This window comes from Chelon labrosus (genome assembly GCF_963514085.1).
Source record: "Chelon labrosus genome assembly, chromosome: 18".
Lineage (NCBI taxonomy): Eukaryota > Metazoa > Chordata > Actinopteri > Mugiliformes > Mugilidae > Chelon > Chelon labrosus.
Genome location: NC_140351.1, coordinates 7,110,744 through 7,130,868, shown reverse-complemented (window position 1 = coordinate 7,130,868; position 20,125 = coordinate 7,110,744). Strand labels below are relative to the sequence as shown.

The following is a 20,125-nucleotide window of genomic DNA, read 5'->3' as shown; positions in this document are numbered from 1 at the left end:
CATTAGCGTCAGTGCTTCATTTTTCTTTTTTGATTTGCAGCATATTTTTTATTGGTTTTCATAGGTGAGTAGCGCTCATCCAAGGACGTAGCTGCGTCTAGGCTGAGCGCTTTAGGGCCATTTAAAAAGCAGACCAGCTTGAAACTACAATAAACCACATTACAACTAGCCTTAATGGTGTTTTCGCCGTGCCGTGGTAATAACCAAACAAAGCAGGCCCCCTTTCCCGCGGCCCATTTGTTTGTAATTATCAGTGTATTAGCGATCAGCTTCTTAAGCTAAACACGTTAAAAGCTTACCGGGGAGATCGGGGTCATTGTCTTGATGGAATCACACAGACCGCTGCTCATCATTTAGAGGTGCTGTCCCATCTCTGCGGGGTTGTACACAATGGACTTTTAATTGGGCGTAATTCACTTCCCGTCGCGATGCCATTAATTGCGCGGTCTGCTTCTCATGGAGCACATTGACCATGCCGCAGTAGCACCGCTAACGACCCTGGTCTAGAGGAGACCTTTTACACAGATGATGTTTCTCTGGATACAGCTACACATGCATTTTACCGTTCGGCGTCCGAACACACGTTTAGATGCGGGGCATTGCACGCCACAGTCAGCAGAGTCTTTCTTGGGAGTATTTTAGGCTTAGCACGTGTCGAGGAATGAATTCTTTGATCTCCTCCCTTTACAACCTCACACCGATGATAAACTGCCTCCAAATCGAAAACGGACACACATGCACACAGAGGGAAGGCAAAGCAGGCGGTTTAATCGCGGCAATTACCAGTAGAAATGTCAGGGATCAAACACACACCAGGTCTTGACCGCGCCGCTCATTTAACATGCATGAGTGAGCTGGGCTGATGCCCAGAAGTCCCCCGACTGCACGAGGGAAAGCAAACCGAGGACGAGCATTGTCTTAAATGTTTGCCGAGCGGGGGACTGAATTGTGGCGCTGCGTCATCGCGGTTTCACCTGAGTATTCATGAGGAGGCTCAAAGCCCCCGCTGTGCTCGCACGAGTGCGGAGATATCTGATTGAGTTCCTCATCAGAAACTGTAGGCAAATCAAAGCTTTCCAATGCGGCAGACTTATTATTGACCTCGCTCTGGCAGACAGTCACTGAATATTTCATTGAACAGATAATAGGACTAGGTGGCAGCTAAATGGCGGATTCAAGTCATTCATTTATGCACGTTCCGGCTCCCAGATATATTTAATATTTTAGTGTATCACTACAATGTATTCTAGCAGTGAAATCAAATCACATTATCACTGCACAAACAAATTTTAAATAATTAAGAGCACCGTTGCTTAGTCATGCAGCAGCGCCTTGTATTTGTAACATGATTATTTGCTCTGGTAATAGTATAACTGTTCATTCTTTGTCTTTGTGCACAGGGGCTTCCTGGACCTCCAGGTGAAAAGGGGGAGAATGGTGATGTTGGGCCCATGGTACGAGACACGCTCATGCTTTTTGGAAGCACTATTCCAGTACTTTTAATACATAGTTTAATAACACTAACTGTTTTCTACAGGGCCCTCCTGGTCCCCCTGGTCCCAGAGGTCCTCAAGGTCCTAGTGGAGCTGATGTAAGTATAACTTACATATATTTGAATGCAACTTAAGTAGCTTTAACTCATCTATCTTACAATGCAAGCCCTGAACATCATAACTAGTCCTTTCCCAATGTGATGGATAACTTAATATATCTCCTGCTGCAGGGTCCTCAAGGTCCTCCAGGTGGTGTGGGACCCGTGGGATCTGTGGGTGAGAAGGTAAGAGTCAGAACGTCCCAGAGTGTTCTTCCTGGCTGGTACGATGTTGGGCACAGGGACTGAAATACTGCTTCCTTACACCTTCCTGTCCACCTCAGCTGCCCCTTTTGTTATCTCCTCCAGTCCAGTCATTTCTTATGCCCAGACGTTTTTTTTTTTAGTTTTTTTTGTCTGACTTAGTGCTTTGACACTATTAATGTCTGTTTTACAACGCTTCCGACAAGATTCTTCCATTTTACTGCCATTTGGCAGATGGCTGCACTATAAATACTTAATGCTATACCACGGCTGTTAAAATGACCCTGAAAAAAAAAAAAAAGAAATACGAACGGCTACAAAGTCTTGATATACAGTGATTTTTAACACCCTAGTAATAAAGTACAATTATAGACTTAGTGGAGTTAATTGGGTTTTGTTGGTAATAACATCATTATGTGTTATTATTGTTATTATGTGAACATTAATAATGGGTGTGGCTTATTTTTTTTTCTTTTCAAATGCTTTTTCTGAATTTGGAAACTCTCCATGTGTCGTGTTGAAGGTTTATCTGTCCAGACACTGACATTTATCTGCCCACAGGGTGAGCAAGGTGAGGCCGGAAACCCAGGATCACCAGGAGAGCCCGGAACTGGGGTAAGTAACCACTGCGTCAGCCTAAATATGTGTCCCAGACACTTCCTACACTGATCAGCCACAACATTATGACCGGATATGAGAAGTGAATAACGTTGACCATCTTGTGACAGTTCAGTGTTCTGCTGGGAAACTTTTAGACCTGGCATTCATTTGTGTGGATGTTACTTAGACATGTAGCACCCACCTAGACCAGACCAGACAGCCCCACCCCATAGCAATGACACTCCTTGATGGCAGCAACCACAGTTTAGGAACAAATCAAAAAACATGAAGAACAGCACAAGGTGTTGACCTGGCCTCCAAATTCACTAGATCCCAAACTGATCAAGTATCTGAGGGATGATCCACAGAGGCCCCTCCCCTTAAAAGGTCCCCCACTAACAACATTCTGTTGCCAGACACCACAGGACACCCTCAGAAGGCCCACGTCCATTCTCTGATGAGTCACAACTGGTTTGGAGGCACAAGAGAGACCTATACAATATTAGGAAGGTGGTCATAATGTTATGCCTGATTGATGTAGATTTGTCTTTATGTATGTTTGTGCAACCATGTTCAAGCCTTTATTTACCATAGGACCCAGCCTTACCATGAATATTTTCAAGAAGTATCTAATCTCAGTGAACTTCACTACTGCTGGCATTAATAGCATCAATGATGTACTAGTATGGCAAGTATGTATGCCATCTACATTAATGGCCAGCTTTAAGTATATACAGAACAAATTTCAGTATAATGAGATTTTTTTTTTTTTCTATCATTAGACTGACGCTGTATATTCATCACAGTGAAAGTAATTGCTCCTTACATTTTAGGCTGGTAGTTGATCTCAGCGGGGCTCCTCTGCTCCGCACCCCATGTCCACATGGCCTGCCAAATTGAGTCTCTTCCCAGACTCTTAAGACATAATTACCAGGAGGATATGCCTGGTGCTTCTGTCCTAAAGAACAATGATTGGAGGCACCGTGAAGCAAGCTGGCATCAAAACACCAGACGGCCCCTTGGCTGGCTCCAGTTTGAGCTGCGATTTGCCCTTTTTTTTTTTGTTTGAGAGCTGCAATGAGGCCATAGGATTAGGAGTACGCACTTCAGTAAGGGCTCCTCAATGTCATGGAGTTAATTTTGAAAGAGATGGCACGCTCATTTGTGCGCGCTCATGTTGTTGCCAGACAGACATTTGTTCCTTTTTTCGTTCTTTTACCAAAACACCCACCACTGAAAGCTTTATTATCTCTGATGCTTCATTTATCATAACTGAAGTACAACCGCAGATTGAAACAATGGCCTGTTTCCAGTGGGAGTGGCAGAGGAGTGTGATTACAAGCATTCATCGTGTCCCCTACTAGTTCTCCGTGTAATTGCCGGTGTCATTGACATTTCCAAAGTCGGCGTGCGGCTTAAGTTTCCGTCATCCCATCACAAGCTTCAGTGTCTTTTTGTTTGGTTACGTGTTATGTCTACTACGCACTATATTTTCGTGACTAAAATCTGGTTCTAGTTCTTAGTCTCTTGGCGAGTCATATCTGAAAACAATCCTGATAATACACAGATTTTCTAAGAATAATAAAGTATTAGATGTTACAAAAACAAGAAGTTAAATGTATAATCAGGGATTAAAATGTTGCCATAGCCAGATGTTTTAGGATTAAAGCTATACAGTGGATGGAATCAGATGATATTTGTCATCTGGTAGAGAGCTCCACTGAATCGTGGCTTCAAACGGAACAGCTGATTAAAAAAAAAAGAAGAATCTGACGCAGGAATCAAGGACATTCTGGACAATTTGTTATTCAAATCTTAAGCACATGTCCTCCCAAAGCACAGTTCAGAGTGTGTGCTTAATCCTTCCTGCCAAAAAGGAAAGGGCTCTAGCATATACACAGATCAGCCACAACAATAAAACCACTGACAGGAGCAGTAAAACCCATAGGACCCAAAGACCCCCAACTAGCATTCTGTTGCCAGACATCACAGGACACCCTCAGAAGGCCCATGTCCATTCTCTGATGAGTCACAACAGTTTTGGAGGCACAAGGATGACCTACACAATATTAGGAAGACAGTCATAATGTTATGCCTGATCGGTGTAAGATAGAAGTTTGTATTTGACAGGTTTAAAAACCAAGTCCAGCATATTAGAGAATAGATTTTCTGTCTTAAAAATGTGGCACGTTGCACCTTTTGAGATAAATTTTCCTCTTTGTATCTTGACTTATGACTTAGTATCTAAAAGCACATGGAGCTTAAAACACTTGAAGATCATCCCTGGATCTAGTTTTAGCCTGGTTCTCAGCAGCCTCTGAGACGTGCAGTCTGTTTTTATCTCCCATTTCAGTCGAGTGTGAAAAAGCTTCTCTTGTGGTACTGATATAATGAATGCCCTCCCCTCCCCCCTACTACTACTATTCCGTCACTATAGGGACCTAAAGGTGAGAGAGGAGAGAAAGGAGAAGCTGGCCCCCCTGGAGCTGCTGGACCTGCCGGTGCCAAAGGACCCCCTGGAGACGATGGTCCAAAGGGCAACCCTGTAAGTCTAACAAATACTCTCAAACTCTGGAAGAAAGGTTTTTATAGTGAGCAGGCTAAAAAAAAAAATCTCCTACAGCCCTGAAGCAGGCAATTGTATCCTAGAACATATTCAAGAGCTTAAAAAAAGCCTTTTTTATTGAAGGACAATTTATTTTATGTCTGCATGGTAATGGGATGGAGGGACGACTTTTCTCATGGATTTGCAAAATTTACCATCAAATTAACTTCAGAGGTTGTAACCAGGTACCCCAGGACTAAATCACTGTCTAAATCACAAACCTTTAATACCTGCATCCAGGGAAATGATGTCTCCTCAGCAGTGTATCTGGGTTCTTTTTTATTTTTTATTTTTATTTTTTTCCCTGATGAATCTCATTTCTCTCTCTTAAAGGGCCCCGTTGGATTCCCCGGAGACCCCGGTCCTCCTGGAGAGCCAGGCGTTGCTGTAAGTATGAAGCATTAACCCCATTTCACAGTAGGTCTTTTCTGGTGCATCAAGTCAAAGCCATGCATTTAACAGTATGGTAATTATAGTATGGGACAGGTATTCACCGTCACACCTGTCTAACCTCTCTCTCCTCTGCAGGGCACTGATGGAGAACCAGGAGAGAAGGGAGAGGACGGCGAGTCCGGTCAACCAGTAAGTAGACAGCGTACAGTATGCAGCGTACAGTCCATTGAAGACCATTATGCACATATTATAATCAAATGATCTCAACAGTCAGCTACTTTGTTACTGCCGAGGATGAGCCTTTTCATTTAATGCTGAAGTTCACCACGGGTTCGCCTCCAGTAAAAGCTGTAATTATATTTACAGATTAAATAATTCACACTGCATCTTTTTAATTCGTGATATTCACTTCATACTCTTGGGTGTAGTCTGAATGGACTTATCTTATTTGTGGAATCATTACGTTTTATTAGAAATAAAAGCCAAACAGTAACATGCCAGCCCTGTGTAATGAATCATCATATTTATGGATGTAACCAAGCCTTTATCATCGGCGAAGAAAGAAAAACACAGAAAATCTTTAGTTTTAATCCTAAATCCTACGGTGAAACATGGTGTTCAGAAGGTACATATGTGTGACTTTGCAGCCTCTGAATAACTTTGCAGAACTATGAATATTCACCGGTGCAAATGAGAAAAGATTGCTCTGATTGCTAGCAATTAACTCTAAAATAATTGGATGGAAGTGTCTCAGGGAGCTCAGTGTGTATCAGTGTAAGCAGAGCAGTCCCTCATTTAACTTTTTCTTTTTCTTTCTAAATGTCAGTATCCTCTCCGTGTTGTCAAATTTAGCAAAGATTTGCTGAACCACGCTGTGCTGTCATCAGAATTCAGATGAGAGCGGACTCATTTGTCAATACAAACTATTTTATTGTTGTTTTTTTTGTCCTTGCTTGTTTTCAGGGACCTCCAGGTCCATCAGGAGAAGCCGGCCCACCTGGACCACCTGGCAAGAGAGTAAGTCTGTAGCCACTGAAACTAATTTCACTGCTGTAATTGCGTGTGTTTCCTGCAATAATCCAAGACTGACCAGGATGACGGTCGCAACGTCGGCGTCTCATCATCCTGAATTCTCCTGAGCTTCCGTCAGTGTTGAATTCATGACTCAACGCGTCCGTATGAAATTACTCAGCCGACCCAATTTTAAAATAGTTGGAGTGTGTGTGTTGCACACCATCCCAGTAGTCAATGGACCAGCGCTCCGCCTCCGCCTCGTAACAACTCCTCCTCAGCAGCTCAATTTTGGCAGCAAAGCTGGAGAGATTCATTTTCATTAAAGGCAGAGTGGGGAAAACAAAGTGGGAGATTTAAGGGGTCGAGGCGTTACGCCGTCCGCCACGAAAAGCCGCCTCAAAGCCTGCTGCGAAATGAACGTCAGGATGTGAAAATCATGAATCAATTTTTTTTTTTCTTAGCAAGAAATTGAAAAAGGCTTACGAAAAAAATGGCTCGGTGAAAAAAAAAAAGGTGCCAGACTCATTTATGTCCTTGTGGCAGTGGGAAGAAAGCAAGAGATATATAGCAAGTCTGACACCCTATTGATCCGCTGGTGCTTGACTGACAGCCGCGGCAAAACAAAAACATAACATGGATGTGGTGAAGTTGTTAAGGGGTTATGAGAAGAGAAGGGCTGGCTCGCGGTGGAAAATGAAACAGAACGTCTTTATTTTTATTTTAATCAAGCACAGTGATCAGGAAAATGTCTGTAAATGAGTGAGGGAGGCTCTGCAGGCTAGTTTTCATCCGCTCCCGCAGAAGAGCAAACTGAATTTAGAATAAAATGACTTGCCACAATCGACACGTACAGATTTCAGCTAAAATCTTGGCAACAGGACCAATTTTAGGGACCTCAAGATTAAAAATCAGAGGCGATAAAATCCATTTTACCGCATTAGAATCCGAGTCCTTCATTTTCACTCTATCCAAAACAGATGTCCTTTAAGATATACTTCACGACGCCGAGATATCTGATGTGAAATATCAAAGCCCGCAGACTGCTTATCGAATGCACACGTCACAGACGGAGCATTAACATATTTCCAATACGACGCAAAGTCCGCGTGAGAATGAGCAGCTATTCTCCTGAATTTGGAAGAAAAAGAAAAAGTCGACAATCTCAAGTGACTCCCTGCATTTCAAAGAAAGGCACCACAGCTCAATCCGATTGGTGTGTGTTGGGGAGCGGGGACATGTCATGCATTTTTAAACCGGGGTTGATTGCTTTTCTAATGTGCCGGGTGAAATTTATATTCTGACTATTTAGCATGGTATCAGAATATGCTGAACCTAAACGGCCTTGGGGATTACAGTGAGGAAAAGGGGGCTATTTTATCACACGCGGGTCTTAAAGGCGGCTAGAAATAAATGGGAGCCTAAGATGATCCTTGGCGCTCCCTGACAGCTCGTCGCTCTGAATATAAAATTCCCCCGGCTCTTTTTTTTTGTGGTTTCTCTGTCTTGAAATTTTAAAAACAATCCGAAAATTCAGTTTCCTCCTGATTCCCAATGAGTCGATTTAGCGCGGCCGCACGTTTAGTTTCATCTGATTCGGCTTAATCCTGAAAATGTATTCAACTCTGCTTCTTAAAAGAATAAATATGTAATAAGTTATTAACCTTATCTGGATTTAATTCTTTTTATTCAGGTTCAGGTCAGAGCTTAGCTTATTTAGCCTTTCATCTCAGCTGTTTTGTCCAGTTAGGATCTATAATAATCATCAGCGTTTCAAACACACACAAGGCCGCAGGTCCAGATCCAACAAAAAGGTGCTTCGGCAACCTGGATGAGAAGCATCGACTCCGGCCACTGTACCGTACGTACACCGCGCCGCAATTCTTTGCGCTGATCAAGAGCCTTCACCACCAGTAAGAGGCACACATCAGGAGAAGATGAAAGATCCAAGACGGGAGGCGAGCTCACATTATAGGCTCTCAGTCAATAGCACTCAGGCTGCAGTCGGCCAGATCAGAGTGGAGTCTGGATGGAGAGCGGTTTTGAAGAGGCAGACTCGAGGGTGGAGTTGAAAGAAATCGTTGCGGGCCTCTGAGAGCCTCGGGAGAAATAAAAGATGACCTACCAACTGTTGGTATGACTGAAGGAGCATGCATGCATGTGTGTGCGCCCTCCATGTGACTCTTTACATGAGATGCTGCATGATTGCGTTTGCCTGCGAGACAAAAGCCGAGTCACTCAAATAGACCTTGACATAACTGAAGTAGCGCAACTGATGGCATTGGATTATCCGCCCCCGTTTCGGAGTCAGTGCCCGCCACGTGTTTATCAAGAAAGACACATGTTCGATATGAATCTAATAAAAGCAAAATACCAAGAGGCTGGCGGCGGAGACGACCTGACAAGATCATTTCCAAAAAAAAGAAAAATGAACCCGCGGATGACACGCGCGGGCTATTTTTGCTCACTTTGTGCAAGTCTGCGAGACGCCGCGAAAGGTCAGCGATGAACAGCGACGTGTCCGCGCGGCCCTGTTGTACAGTTAGCAGCGTGTGTTGATGATGCCATGTTGAAATGCTGAAGCGCTGTCCTGTCATCCTCCTCAGGGACCTCCGGGGGCTGCTGGTGCAGAGGGCAGGCAAGGAGAGAAGGGCGCTAAGGTAAGAAAATCAATTCATCCTCGACGCGGCAGAGCCATCTCAGCAAGTCCCTCGACTGCCCCACCCCTTCCCCCTCCCCCTCCCCCTCCCCCATCGCTGCACCCACACTGTAGAATTAAAAGCACAGAAGTAATTGAATTTTCATCCTAGATTAGATGGAAATTTATGGACGCAGCCTATTTGAGTAAAGCTAAGATTCACTTGTTTCTCGCCTTGTTCCGTGGCGAGAGAAGTCAACGCTATTTATGTCTAGCCCTCAGGTATCGCCGTGTTTTTCTGTGTGGATCAGAGCTCAGTGAAATCTGTCTCAACTCTAAATCTCGACATATGTTCTGCCGCTTTGTGGGTAGGCAGAATAAATTACCATCAGCTGGTGCGTGCAGCAGGATTTACCCCCTTTTCACTGATTTTGCTCCGGTTACCTGCAAAACCATATTTTTCAAGCCAATATTATTATATTTTTTACTTGCAGCAATATTTTTTTTTAAATAATCTCGTTACGTGACAATCACTTTTCTGTAGTGTTCTCTAAAGGCGTCTTTGACCTTAATTAAATGGATCTTAAGCGTCTAGTAGAAAGCATTGCTGCTGTAAGTTCAGTAAATTACTTCTTAGAGCTCTGCAGTACACCTGTAATCTGTAAGTACCTTGCAGCTCAGGGTTGACATCTTGTTTCCATGTGCTCGGTGGGTCATGTGTTTAACTGTAGATTAAGGTGACCTCCTGGTTTTAAGTAAAGGCATAAGGAGGATTTTTTGAAGCTCTTTTGAAGCTCTTTTGAAGGACGGGAACATGTTTACTTGTCCCCGTTTAGCCCGGTCTGCTCACTTGCATAGTGTCTGGGAGTAATTTAAAAAAAACCTAAAGCACACTCCAGCAGAGTCTTGATGAAAATACTCAGAGGTGCCAAAAGGCTCCAAAGAAAGAAGCTCAGCGGCGAGATGTTTATGAAGGCTGTTTATGTGCTGCAGGTTTTTGAAGATGTCGCACATTCAGATTTTTATACCCGTACCACTATATTCTATGCCATCATTGCACATAAATAGCTCTAAATAGAAGAGTTCTTTTACTTACTTTTACTGTTAAAAGTTACCTGAATTTTTTTTTTAAATAAAAAAAGAAAGGATTTAGTTGATTTATTTTAGTAATTTAGTAATGATTTATTTATGCTGAATTTTTTGCAATGACGTTTTTTTTTTAACGTGTTTGACCATGTTTAAATATTAATATTTTAATAATTAAATTTAATTGAATTCATATTTGTCACCTTATTATTTATTCTACCTTTATGTATATTTTTTGTAGATTTGTACTAATGTAAATCTTGTATATTTTTTACTAATACTATTGTATTTTATTCATTTTATTTTTTATTTTTATCTATCTTACACCTATTTTTCTTTTTACTAGAGTTTTTTTTTTTTTATGTTTCTAAAGCTACTGTGACCAAGCACTTTTCCCTTGTGGATCAATAAAGTCTATTTCACATTAAATGCATTCACAAGACTTGTATACCCCCATACAGGGTGAGGCAGGTGCTGAGGGTCCAGCAGGTAAAACAGGACCGGTCGGCCCCCAGGGACCTCCAGGAAAACCCGGTCCAGAGGGTCTGCGTGGAATCCCTGGCCCAGTCGTAAGTCTGAAAGACCCTTCCTTCCTGTGCATACATAGTGTACATTCATCTCAAATAAACATGCATGCTCAAGCTAAGAAAAAAAAAAGTACTGGTAAGGCATAATCATAGACTTCATGGAATAATCAATACTCCCATTTGGCTTATACTTTAGTTTCACTTGTTTATTCCAGCACACTTTTCTTCCCTGTTTGGGCTATTAATCATCGTGCTGGGCACAGAAAATCAATGGCAGACCAGAGAAAAATACAGCAGCCTATAATGCTCACTGCAACCGAATGGTTTTTCACAGGGTGAACAAGGACTGCCCGGCTCCCCAGGACAGGACGGTCCACCAGGTCCAATGGTTAGTATGCACAATGTGTCCTCTCTCTCTCTCTCTCGCCACCAGTATTTATCTATCCAACTGGAATTGGATTTGCTGGAAGTAGTATTTTTCCCGCTTTTGACAGAGCTACTGGAGCTAAGTAGTTTCCCCCTGCTTTCAGTCTTTAAGTTTAGTCATGCAGAACTTATTCCAAAGTAAAAAGCTGCTATTAAAGAGTATTTGTTTGTTGATTTGCCTGTTTACCAAAAGTTTGTCCCCATAAGTGATATCTGTAATCCATGGATGGTATTTTCAATTTCTGTCCTGGGTTTGTCTTTTTTGCCTTTTCGTGAGATTGAGTTTTAACTTCAGCTGTTGTTGTTGTTGTTGTTCAGGGTCCTCCCGGTCTTCCCGGTCTGAAAGGTGACCCTGGCTCCAAGGGCGAAAAGGTGAGTGCAGCTTTATTTTCCGCCCCCTTCGTCCGACAGCAAGCTGAGTTCATTCCTCGGCTTCGGAATAGAAAGATGACCCTGCGAGCGGCGAAAGAAACCACGGGGCAGCGGTTTCGGTTCAGGTTCCAGTCAAGGCTACAGCTTGCACGTGCCTTCTGGGACTGTGCAAATAATCAAAAGCTACCAATCTTAGAATTGCAAAGCAGTGTCGACACGCGAGATGTTTTCTCTTACTGCAGCTAAGACAAAAGAAAAAGCTCATAACGAGGCTGAATCCCTCAAATCTTTTCTTTGCCGCCGCTGTCAAGACTTTCTGCTGAAATATAACTGTAAAAGGATATCAGGACAGCACACATTACTCTGTCACACATTAAACTGCCTCCCACACGCTGACATGATAGCTTGGAGAAGAACAATTTAAAAAAAAAATTTAAAAAACACACACAACAAAGCTCTGTGTCGTGTGTTGAGCGTTTCTAATACTGTCAAATCGTTGGGTCTGGTTAGAAGTCGCCTGCTTCAAAGTCTCTGTGTCGTGAAATGGTTCTCTTTGCTTCTTTTGTACATTTTGGAGGAGAGACATTTGAGTTTTAATCCCCGAGGATTTGCACTGTAATGAAACTTCACCGTTCAAGGCCTCCCGTGGGAATTGATGGAAATACCGTTGCCCTTGTCAGACATGTACGCCTTAAAGTTTGACTACATAAAGCGACGCTGCCGTTATCCTTAACTTTTCTTTGCACGTTTGTTTCCGTCCCGCAGGGTCACCCGGGTTTGATTGGTCTGATCGGACCCCCCGGAGAGCAAGGAGAGAAGGGAGACCGAGGTTTGCCTGGGCCTCAGGGTTCGCCTGGAGGCAAGGGCGACGGTGTAAGTGATTGATGACTCCATTCCCGAACTGGTCCGCGGGCCATTCACCTTCCACCTCTTGTCATTTTCAGTCCATTTGCCCTTCTACTGTGGCTACAGGTGTCGCCCCCATCATTTGCTGTTGACTAAAGCCAGTGGAAAACGGCTTTTCAGTACACATCTCTTCACCTGCTGTAGGATTCTAGCATTTTTGACTGCTCATATGAGTTTTTGAAGAGCCTCGAGAGCGGCTACAACTTCGTTTAGTTAAGTTTTGTCCGGTGAGAGCCTCTATCAGCAACGTGAAAGAGTAGCAGCTATTCATCTAGCAGCCACAGTGTGGGCGTCTTCGTTTTCTGAGCATCCTGAATACGAAGAGGTACTGAAGGAAGGTACATAAGCTTGAGTACTGATAAAAAACTGACGGCGGCCTTCATCCATTTTTAAATAAACACAGCAGAATGACTTGAAAAGTCTACTCTGTGCCGTTCCATCCTGCTGTGGACCTCAGCTTGCCCTGACTTTGTGATTTAAGGTGATGTGTTCCATGTAGATTGAGCCCAATGAATTTTTAACGTCCCCCCTTTTGTCAGATCTCAAGAACTTCAGAAGTTTTCACACAGTTTACTAGTTCAGGGTTTGAAAATAGGCCTCACAGTGTTTGGCTTGATTTCTAGTCCAGTCTCCATTGTTTCTTTACTTCAGTATTTGACTTTTGCTTTAATCTCATCTTGTTACAGGGTGTCAGTGGAGGTGCTGGTCCTCTTGGTCCACCGGGTCCCCCTGGTCTGCCTGTAAGTATTTGACTTATTCCATCAGTCGTTTAGATTCTACTCACATCGTAGAAACTTTACTAAAGGGATATGTCTTGTGTTTTTCAGGGTCCTCAAGGTCCCAAAGGAGCCAAGGGTTCATCTGTGAGTACATGCTTTCTGTTTGTGTTTAAAGGTGTGATTGTAACTTAAATCCAGATTGGGTAACACGTTTCTATTCATGCATCACCCAGGGTCCTGCTGGTGCAAAAGGAGACACTGGTTCAATTGGTCCCCCTGGTCCTCCTGTGAGTACTTTTAGACCACTCCTATATATCGTCTGTGTCAGTTTTCTTTCATGAAATCTAAAACCATTTTTTGTCCCCCACCACATCCTGCAGGGCCCACCTGGTGAGGTTATCCAACCCCTTCCCATCCAGTCGCCCAAGAAGACCAAGCGCTCCAGTGACATCCAGTCCGACGTAGCCGGAACCATCATGGATTATGGCGAAGGCATGGAGGACATCTTCGGCTCACTCAACAACCTCAAACAGGACATTGAGCGCATGAAGTACCCCATGGGCACGCAGAACAACCCCGCCAGAACGTGCAAAGATCTCCAGCTCAGCCACCCAGAGTTCCCTGATGGTAAGCCGAAGCCCCACGTGATAAAGGAACGCTGAGATTTTTGATATATACCTGTCAGCCGTAACATTAAGACCACTGACAGGAGAAGTAAGTAACATTGACCATCTTGTGACAATTAAATGTTCAGGCACACACACACAAAAACAACTGGACCTGGCCTCCAAATTCACTAGATCCCAAACTGATCAAGTGTCTGTGGGATGATCCACAGAGGACCCTCCCCTCAAACATAACATTGTGTTGCAAGACACCACAGGACACCCTCAGAAGGCCCATGTCCATTCTCTGCTGAGACACAACTGTTTTGGAGGCACAAGGGAGATCTACACAATATTAGGAAGGTGGTCATAATGTTATGCCTCCTCCAGAGCTTCAAACCTCTGTTGGAAATAAAACAGAAGTAGTGTCTCTGTGGCATATCCACAAAGACAAAGCTGAATCAGGGACAACTGGACTTGTTGGGTTCCTTTTAGATGTTTCATCACTCATCCAAGTTGCTTCTCCAGTTCCAAAAGGCTGCCGGGGAGTCAGGGTTTTAATAAGAACATGTGTGGGTGGTGCACACATGTTCACACAGGTATATTTCTGTAGTTGGAGGAATTTGTTTTGATCCTGTTTTCTTTTCCTGATGAATGGTACTCTAATGGGCCATTAATGGTCAGGTCCTCGAGTCTCAAGGTGAGAACATTTTGGAGGCAGGTGTTTAGACTGTGTTGTAAATTAATGGCAGAGTATAATATATCTCAGTCCACTTTCCCCGTTCAAAAAACTCCTCTCTTACAGGTCCACAGGTTCAGTCCACCTCCCCTGCTTAAAGGTCTTCTTTAAATCTGTCTGTAACCATTTATAGCTCTTTGGAATATAATTGATATCTCCTGCCCGAGGTGATCAGCATGCAAAGTGGAGCAGTTAGCCTGATAGAGAAAGTTGACACTGCACTACGGATTGTTGGTTTAAGTTAATCAAAGCTGTACCTTGTTTTAGACATAATAACATCATTTTATCCAGCCGTGTATGAGCCCTTGAAATGAAACTACTTTAAGCAGACTTTCACAGAAGATCAAGAAATCCGGCACACTCGAATTTGAAATGGAGCTTTACGCCATTTTTCCGTGGACGTCAGTTGAATAGTTGTTCTTGGTTCTCCTCAGGCGAGTACTGGATTGATCCGAACCAAGGCTGCTCAGGGGACTCCTTCAAAGTCTACTGCAATTTTACAGCTGGGGGCGAAACCTGCATCCATCCCGATAAGAAGTCCAATGGAGTAAGTGGCTTTGGATTTACACTCTCAAGACACATGACTTGTAATCATCATTTGTCATCAAATATTAAGACATCATGTTAAACAGCACGTCAGCACGCTGCTGCAGTGTCTCCTGTACTTGGAAGGAAGCTGTTAAATTTGCTTCAGGACTAAACTGGTACAGATTTGATATTGACTTTTGTGCGAGCACAAACACCACAGCGAGGCGGATTGCACAGAACGATTTGACTTTAGGGAAGATGATATTTCAGAAGATATTCGAATTACAAACAAGTTCATCTTCTGCTGCTGGATGATAAACTTTGGCGCTACCCTTGAGGCTGTGTCTTATCCTGCTGCAAACTTTTTTCCATACCAAATTAGAATTTTGACGATTAACATGCTTTGTCTGGTTATGTTCTCTACAGGTCAGGATATCTTCATGGCCCAAGGAAAATCCAGGGTCATGGTTCAGCGAATTCAAGCGCGGTAAAATAGTAAGTCTTGTTTATGTCTTTCTTTCATCCACCACCTCCAGCTCTCGCAACTCCTCCAGTCAGTGCTTCATCTCTACTATGTTTCCCAGCGTTCTTCTACGTTTCTGTCCGCTTAGAGACTCCGACAAGACGGTGCAAATAAATAAGCAGCACCCCCCGAAGTGGCTCCCCATTGACAAACCAAAACCTGCCAAATGGTTTGAGTGTGTTTTATATCATAGACGATGCCAGAGAAGAGGGAAATTCAAAGTGCAAGGCTCTAATAATCTACATCCATATGAATTACAGCTTCATTTTTTTAGTTTTTGTCAAAACACCAAAGATTTTAGAGTCTGTCTATTAATATGGTTTACCAGTACTTATTTTTGCTTTTTTTAGGGAAAACTACTTTTTAGTTATTTTACATTTGCTAAATTTCCTGGCAAATGCAACGAAACACAAGATTTAAAAAAAAAAATAAATAAATAAAAAAAACATGCAACATAAAACACTCATTAATATCATATAGCTAATCTGGTTTATGATATTTTATGCTTTTAAGTAGTTTTTAAGTAGATGAAATATATATAATTAGTATACAGTAATACTAGTATAGTAATATAATTAATATACAGTAATTATGATGATTTAATAGTGGAAATACTACTGTTTCATTGATTCTAATTACTCTACAACACCTCCCTGTGAAGAATATACTGTATATATATTTTTTTTTACACAGCATTATATATTTATATTATTATATAACTTAAATATCTTTCATATCTGTTTCTATGTGATGCTACTGGACTTCAAATTCCCCTTGGGATGAATGAAGTATCTATCTACATTATGTTATATTATATTATAACATAATGACTCACAATTTCAAGCATCACAGTAGCTTCAATACTGCTGAAGGTCTTCCTCCTCCTGTTTCGGTTCCTAAGTCTTGGACACGAGGCATCATATCATACAAAAGAACAAATCAATAAAACATCACAGAGAATTCAAGCACAATTCAAGCCTTCCAGTTCTCCCCGCTTCGCCCTTGAGCAGGGAGAAATCTCGCTGCTAACGTCAGCTATTTCTCGCAGTCAGAAATGAAAGAAAACGTGTCTGTCCCGTTTCATCAGGCCGGTGTCATTCTGTAGGTATTACCACGGAAAACTGTGACAGGACATCAGGCGGCTTTGAGGGATTAAAACTGCAACACGGCTCGAGACACTGAGCTGACAGACAAGGTTCAGACAAAGTTGGTTTCCAGTCAGAATCATGTGCTGTCTGTAGATTTCTTGTTTCTCTAAGAGAAATGACAAATGTTATGAAGTTTGTATTTTATAACCACACTAAACAGTGCAATGACGTAAGGAGTCCAAATTAGCTCTTCAGAAACTTTTAAGTGCTTTTGTTTCCAAGTTCAATCTAAATTTAAGGAAATTATTGACCTTAAAGTACCTCAAAATACCTCATTAATAAATCCTTCTGGAGCAGCTGACTCTGAAACAGCGTTGTTTCGTGCATGTTGCATGAATCCATCTGTGCAGTTTGGAGCGACTGAGAAACTGACTTTTTTGAACAGTGTGAATTTAGGTGATGTGCCATCTCTTCTGGTCTAATCCATGTTGAACAAACTGGTTATTTTCACCAGTAGAAATCATTATATGTATATTTTATACATTTCCTTTACATATTTTTCATGTTTAGAAACAACTAAACAAATGACTATGTGAATAGTTGCCTCTAACCTCTGCAACATCTCTGCGCCCCCAACAGTTTTCCTACGTTGACGCAGACGGAAACTCAATAAACATGGTGCAGATGACCTTCCTCAGACTACTGACCGCCTCAGCCAGGCAAAACTTCACCTACAGCTGCCACCAGTCTGTGGCGTGGCACGATGCCTCCAGCGACAGCTATGACAAGGCGCTGCGCTTCTTGGGCGCCAACGACGAGGAGATGTCCTACGACAACAACCCGTACATCAAGGCCATCTCGGACGGATGCACGGTGAGCGCTCTACGCAGCTACTTTTTTTTTTATAAATGAGCCTAATTTGAAATAAATGAGTGTAAATGGTGTCTGTGACTAAAAAAGGTACATTTTAATGCACTTTTTGCACTAAAATATCCCTCTTATGTTAATTTATTTTGCTTTATTAAAGCTCAATGGTGTTATTTTCCACCAAAAATGAACCATGTTTCTTGGCACATTTACTCCTGTAGTAACTGCAGATTTTTGTCCATTTTGCACTTGTTTAACAATAGAACCAAAAGCCCAACTCTTAGCCACATATTATCAAAGTTTCCACCGTAGCTCAGGACCTAATGATCAGCTTGCGTGCAGTGGAAACCAACAATAAAAGGTTATATATAGAAATAATGTGTTCATTTGTCTGATATTTGATCTGTCTAACTGTTCCTCTTTGCTTCTGTGTCCATCTCTCTGTCGTTGCAGACAAGGAAGGGCTACGGAAAGACTGTGTTGGAGATTAATACTCCCAAAATCGATCAGGTTCCAATCATCGATGTCATGTTGACTGACTTTGGGGACCCCAACCAGAAGTTCGGGTTTGAAGTCGGGCCCGTCTGCTTCCTTGGCTAGATAAAAGAAAAAGCAAAAAAATACACACAAAAACAAAAAAAAGGACTTGATGGGGCCAGCAAAGCAAGACAAGTTGAGACGTTCTGGGTACCACCAAACCCCATTTATAGCCCCCCACCCTTTTCTATGCCACATGCAAGTTTTGAATAAGAGATGGTGTAGCAAACATGTCTGTCCATGTATGTACGTGTAAACCAGGAAAATACTTGTTGCCCTTGTAGGGCTCGAACCACATGACTTAACCACGTTATGGAGCAAAGGTGAAGGACATTTGAACGCGTGGCAGAGAAGGGTGAATCGGAGGAAACCAAGAGAGGGGGTCAGAAGTCGACGGCGAGGGGGGTGGGACACGGATCCCCTCTCTGGATTCTCCAGGTGCTGTATGAAAACGACTACAATGGTGCTTGTTCAAAACACACAAAAAAAGTATAAAGAGGTGCTAAGAAAGAAGGTGTATTTTGATAATTATAAAAAAAACTGTAATTATTATTTTGTACAATACTGTTATTTCTGAATCCACTTTCAAAACTTGCATGTGTATCAGATTCTGCTTATTTTATTTTATTTTATTTTTTGGCTCTTTAAATTTCAATGCTGGTTCAAAGATATACAGTGTAAGTTAAAGATGTCATTAAAATCAAATAAATTTATAATTCTGCTTTTTATTTTTCTTCCTCCTCTTCAACACATAACTGTGTACATGCCGTGACGCAAATAAAAAGTGAGCATTCAACCGATTCTCTATCGCTAAATTAGACGGTACGCCCTTTGTATATACTGACAGTCCGAAGCTTGAGGTTATTTGCTGTTTTGCCCTTCTGACCGTAGTAGGTGAAGCAACTGGAAGTGTCACACCAGAACGTATGAGGCAACGTCTCCCACTAATGTTGTGATCCTGTGCTAGTAGGAAGCAATCATGGCATTCATTTTTTTTCCTTTATTTAATTCTATTTGTCTTTTTTTTGTTTCGTTTTCTGACAGGCTTTTATTTTGGTTGTATACCTCAAACTTTCTTGATAACCTTCTAAGATGCAAGGATGCTATGCCCTGTATATACCTTGGTTAAGCAATTAAGTTTATATATTTGGGTGGGGATTCTTTTTTTTTTTTGTTTGTTTAAGGAGAGAAATACATTAACTGTTAGACATCCACTGTTCAAACCCTTCTGTGAATGCAATGAGAAGCCCTTTCGGTGACCCGTTTTTGTAACTAAAATGAGAAAAAAATGTTTTAATGTGCTTTTTATAGTTCATTTAAATATTAAAAACTGGATTCTAAACAACAGTGAACCGAATGTCTCAATGGTTTTGTGTGAAGGCGGCTCTAGCCGGAGCACCGCTACCTACTGTACATGTCAAATGCTTTAAATCAAGAAAATGTTAATTCAACTAAAACTCTGGGCTGGTGCAATTCCATCTCTCTTGAAACCAATAAAGCATCATTACAGTCATTTCCTTTCATTTTGAGTGCACGATGAAAAAAAAAAATGTCTCCGTTTATTTTCCACAAGACAGAAATGACCCACTTACTTTCACATTTTAATGTATTTGCTGCTTATTTATGTGTGTTTGAGAGGAATTAGCTGTGGCTATAATTTCACCATGAACAGTAAGTGTGTGCCTGTTCTAGAAGCACACGCACTTGTGTAGACACGGAAAAGCTTTCATTGAGATGAAGAGAAAACATCAAGGTTTATTATAGGGAAAGGATGTAAATCTATATCATATCTGAAGCATTTTATGAGTTGAGACTTCCTGTTTTTACTGATCCAATCCATATTGTGGTTATACCGTAACATGCAACACCACAATCACATCTCCAGTGCATCTGATAACCTGTTAGTGAGGAGCAGCTTTGGCACCGTAAGGCCACAGGTTTGCATCCCCCTATGTGCATCGCTAAGATGCCTCAAGAAGGCACCTAGCCCCCAAACCACTCTTTGGGTGCCGTGTGAACAAATCAATGGGTTTAAACGCAGAGAAAGAGTTTCTCTGGAGGCACCAGTAAAGGAATTATTTAATTTTTAAATGTAGCTGGAGCCAGTAGCTGGCTAGCTTAGCATGAACGCTGGAAACGCATAATTAGTAACCGGGGCTC

General features: G+C 42.1%; 1 protein-coding gene across 2 annotated transcripts in view; it reads left to right on the top strand.

Moving 5' to 3' along the window:
• col11a1a (collagen, type XI, alpha 1a) overlaps positions 1–19,317 on the top strand; it is a 73,325-nt gene extending 54,008 nt beyond the window's left edge. For both annotated transcript variants that reach the window (XM_084566037.1, XM_084566036.1), the window contains 21 exons: positions 1,401–1,454; positions 1,538–1,591; positions 1,724–1,777; positions 2,357–2,410; positions 4,833–4,940; positions 5,334–5,387; positions 5,529–5,582; positions 6,357–6,410; positions 9,011–9,064; positions 10,590–10,697; positions 10,990–11,043; positions 11,400–11,453; positions 12,219–12,326; positions 13,046–13,099; positions 13,187–13,222; positions 13,312–13,365; positions 13,459–13,705; positions 14,857–14,969; positions 15,377–15,445; positions 17,201–17,434; positions 17,882–19,317. In XM_084566037.1, the coding sequence (XP_084422163.1) occupies positions 1,401–1,454; positions 1,538–1,591; positions 1,724–1,777; positions 2,357–2,410; positions 4,833–4,940; positions 5,334–5,387; positions 5,529–5,582; positions 6,357–6,410; positions 9,011–9,064; positions 10,590–10,697; positions 10,990–11,043; positions 11,400–11,453; positions 12,219–12,326; positions 13,046–13,099; positions 13,187–13,222; positions 13,312–13,365; positions 13,459–13,705; positions 14,857–14,969; positions 15,377–15,445; positions 17,201–17,434; positions 17,882–18,028 (1,818 nt within the window). In that variant the 3' untranslated portion in view covers positions 18,029–19,317. The remainder of the gene's footprint in view (positions 1–1,400; positions 1,455–1,537; positions 1,592–1,723; positions 1,778–2,356; positions 2,411–4,832; positions 4,941–5,333; positions 5,388–5,528; positions 5,583–6,356; positions 6,411–9,010; positions 9,065–10,589; positions 10,698–10,989; positions 11,044–11,399; positions 11,454–12,218; positions 12,327–13,045; positions 13,100–13,186; positions 13,223–13,311; positions 13,366–13,458; positions 13,706–14,856; positions 14,970–15,376; positions 15,446–17,200; positions 17,435–17,881) is intronic.
• The last annotated feature ends 808 nt before the right edge of the window (positions 19,318–20,125 follow it).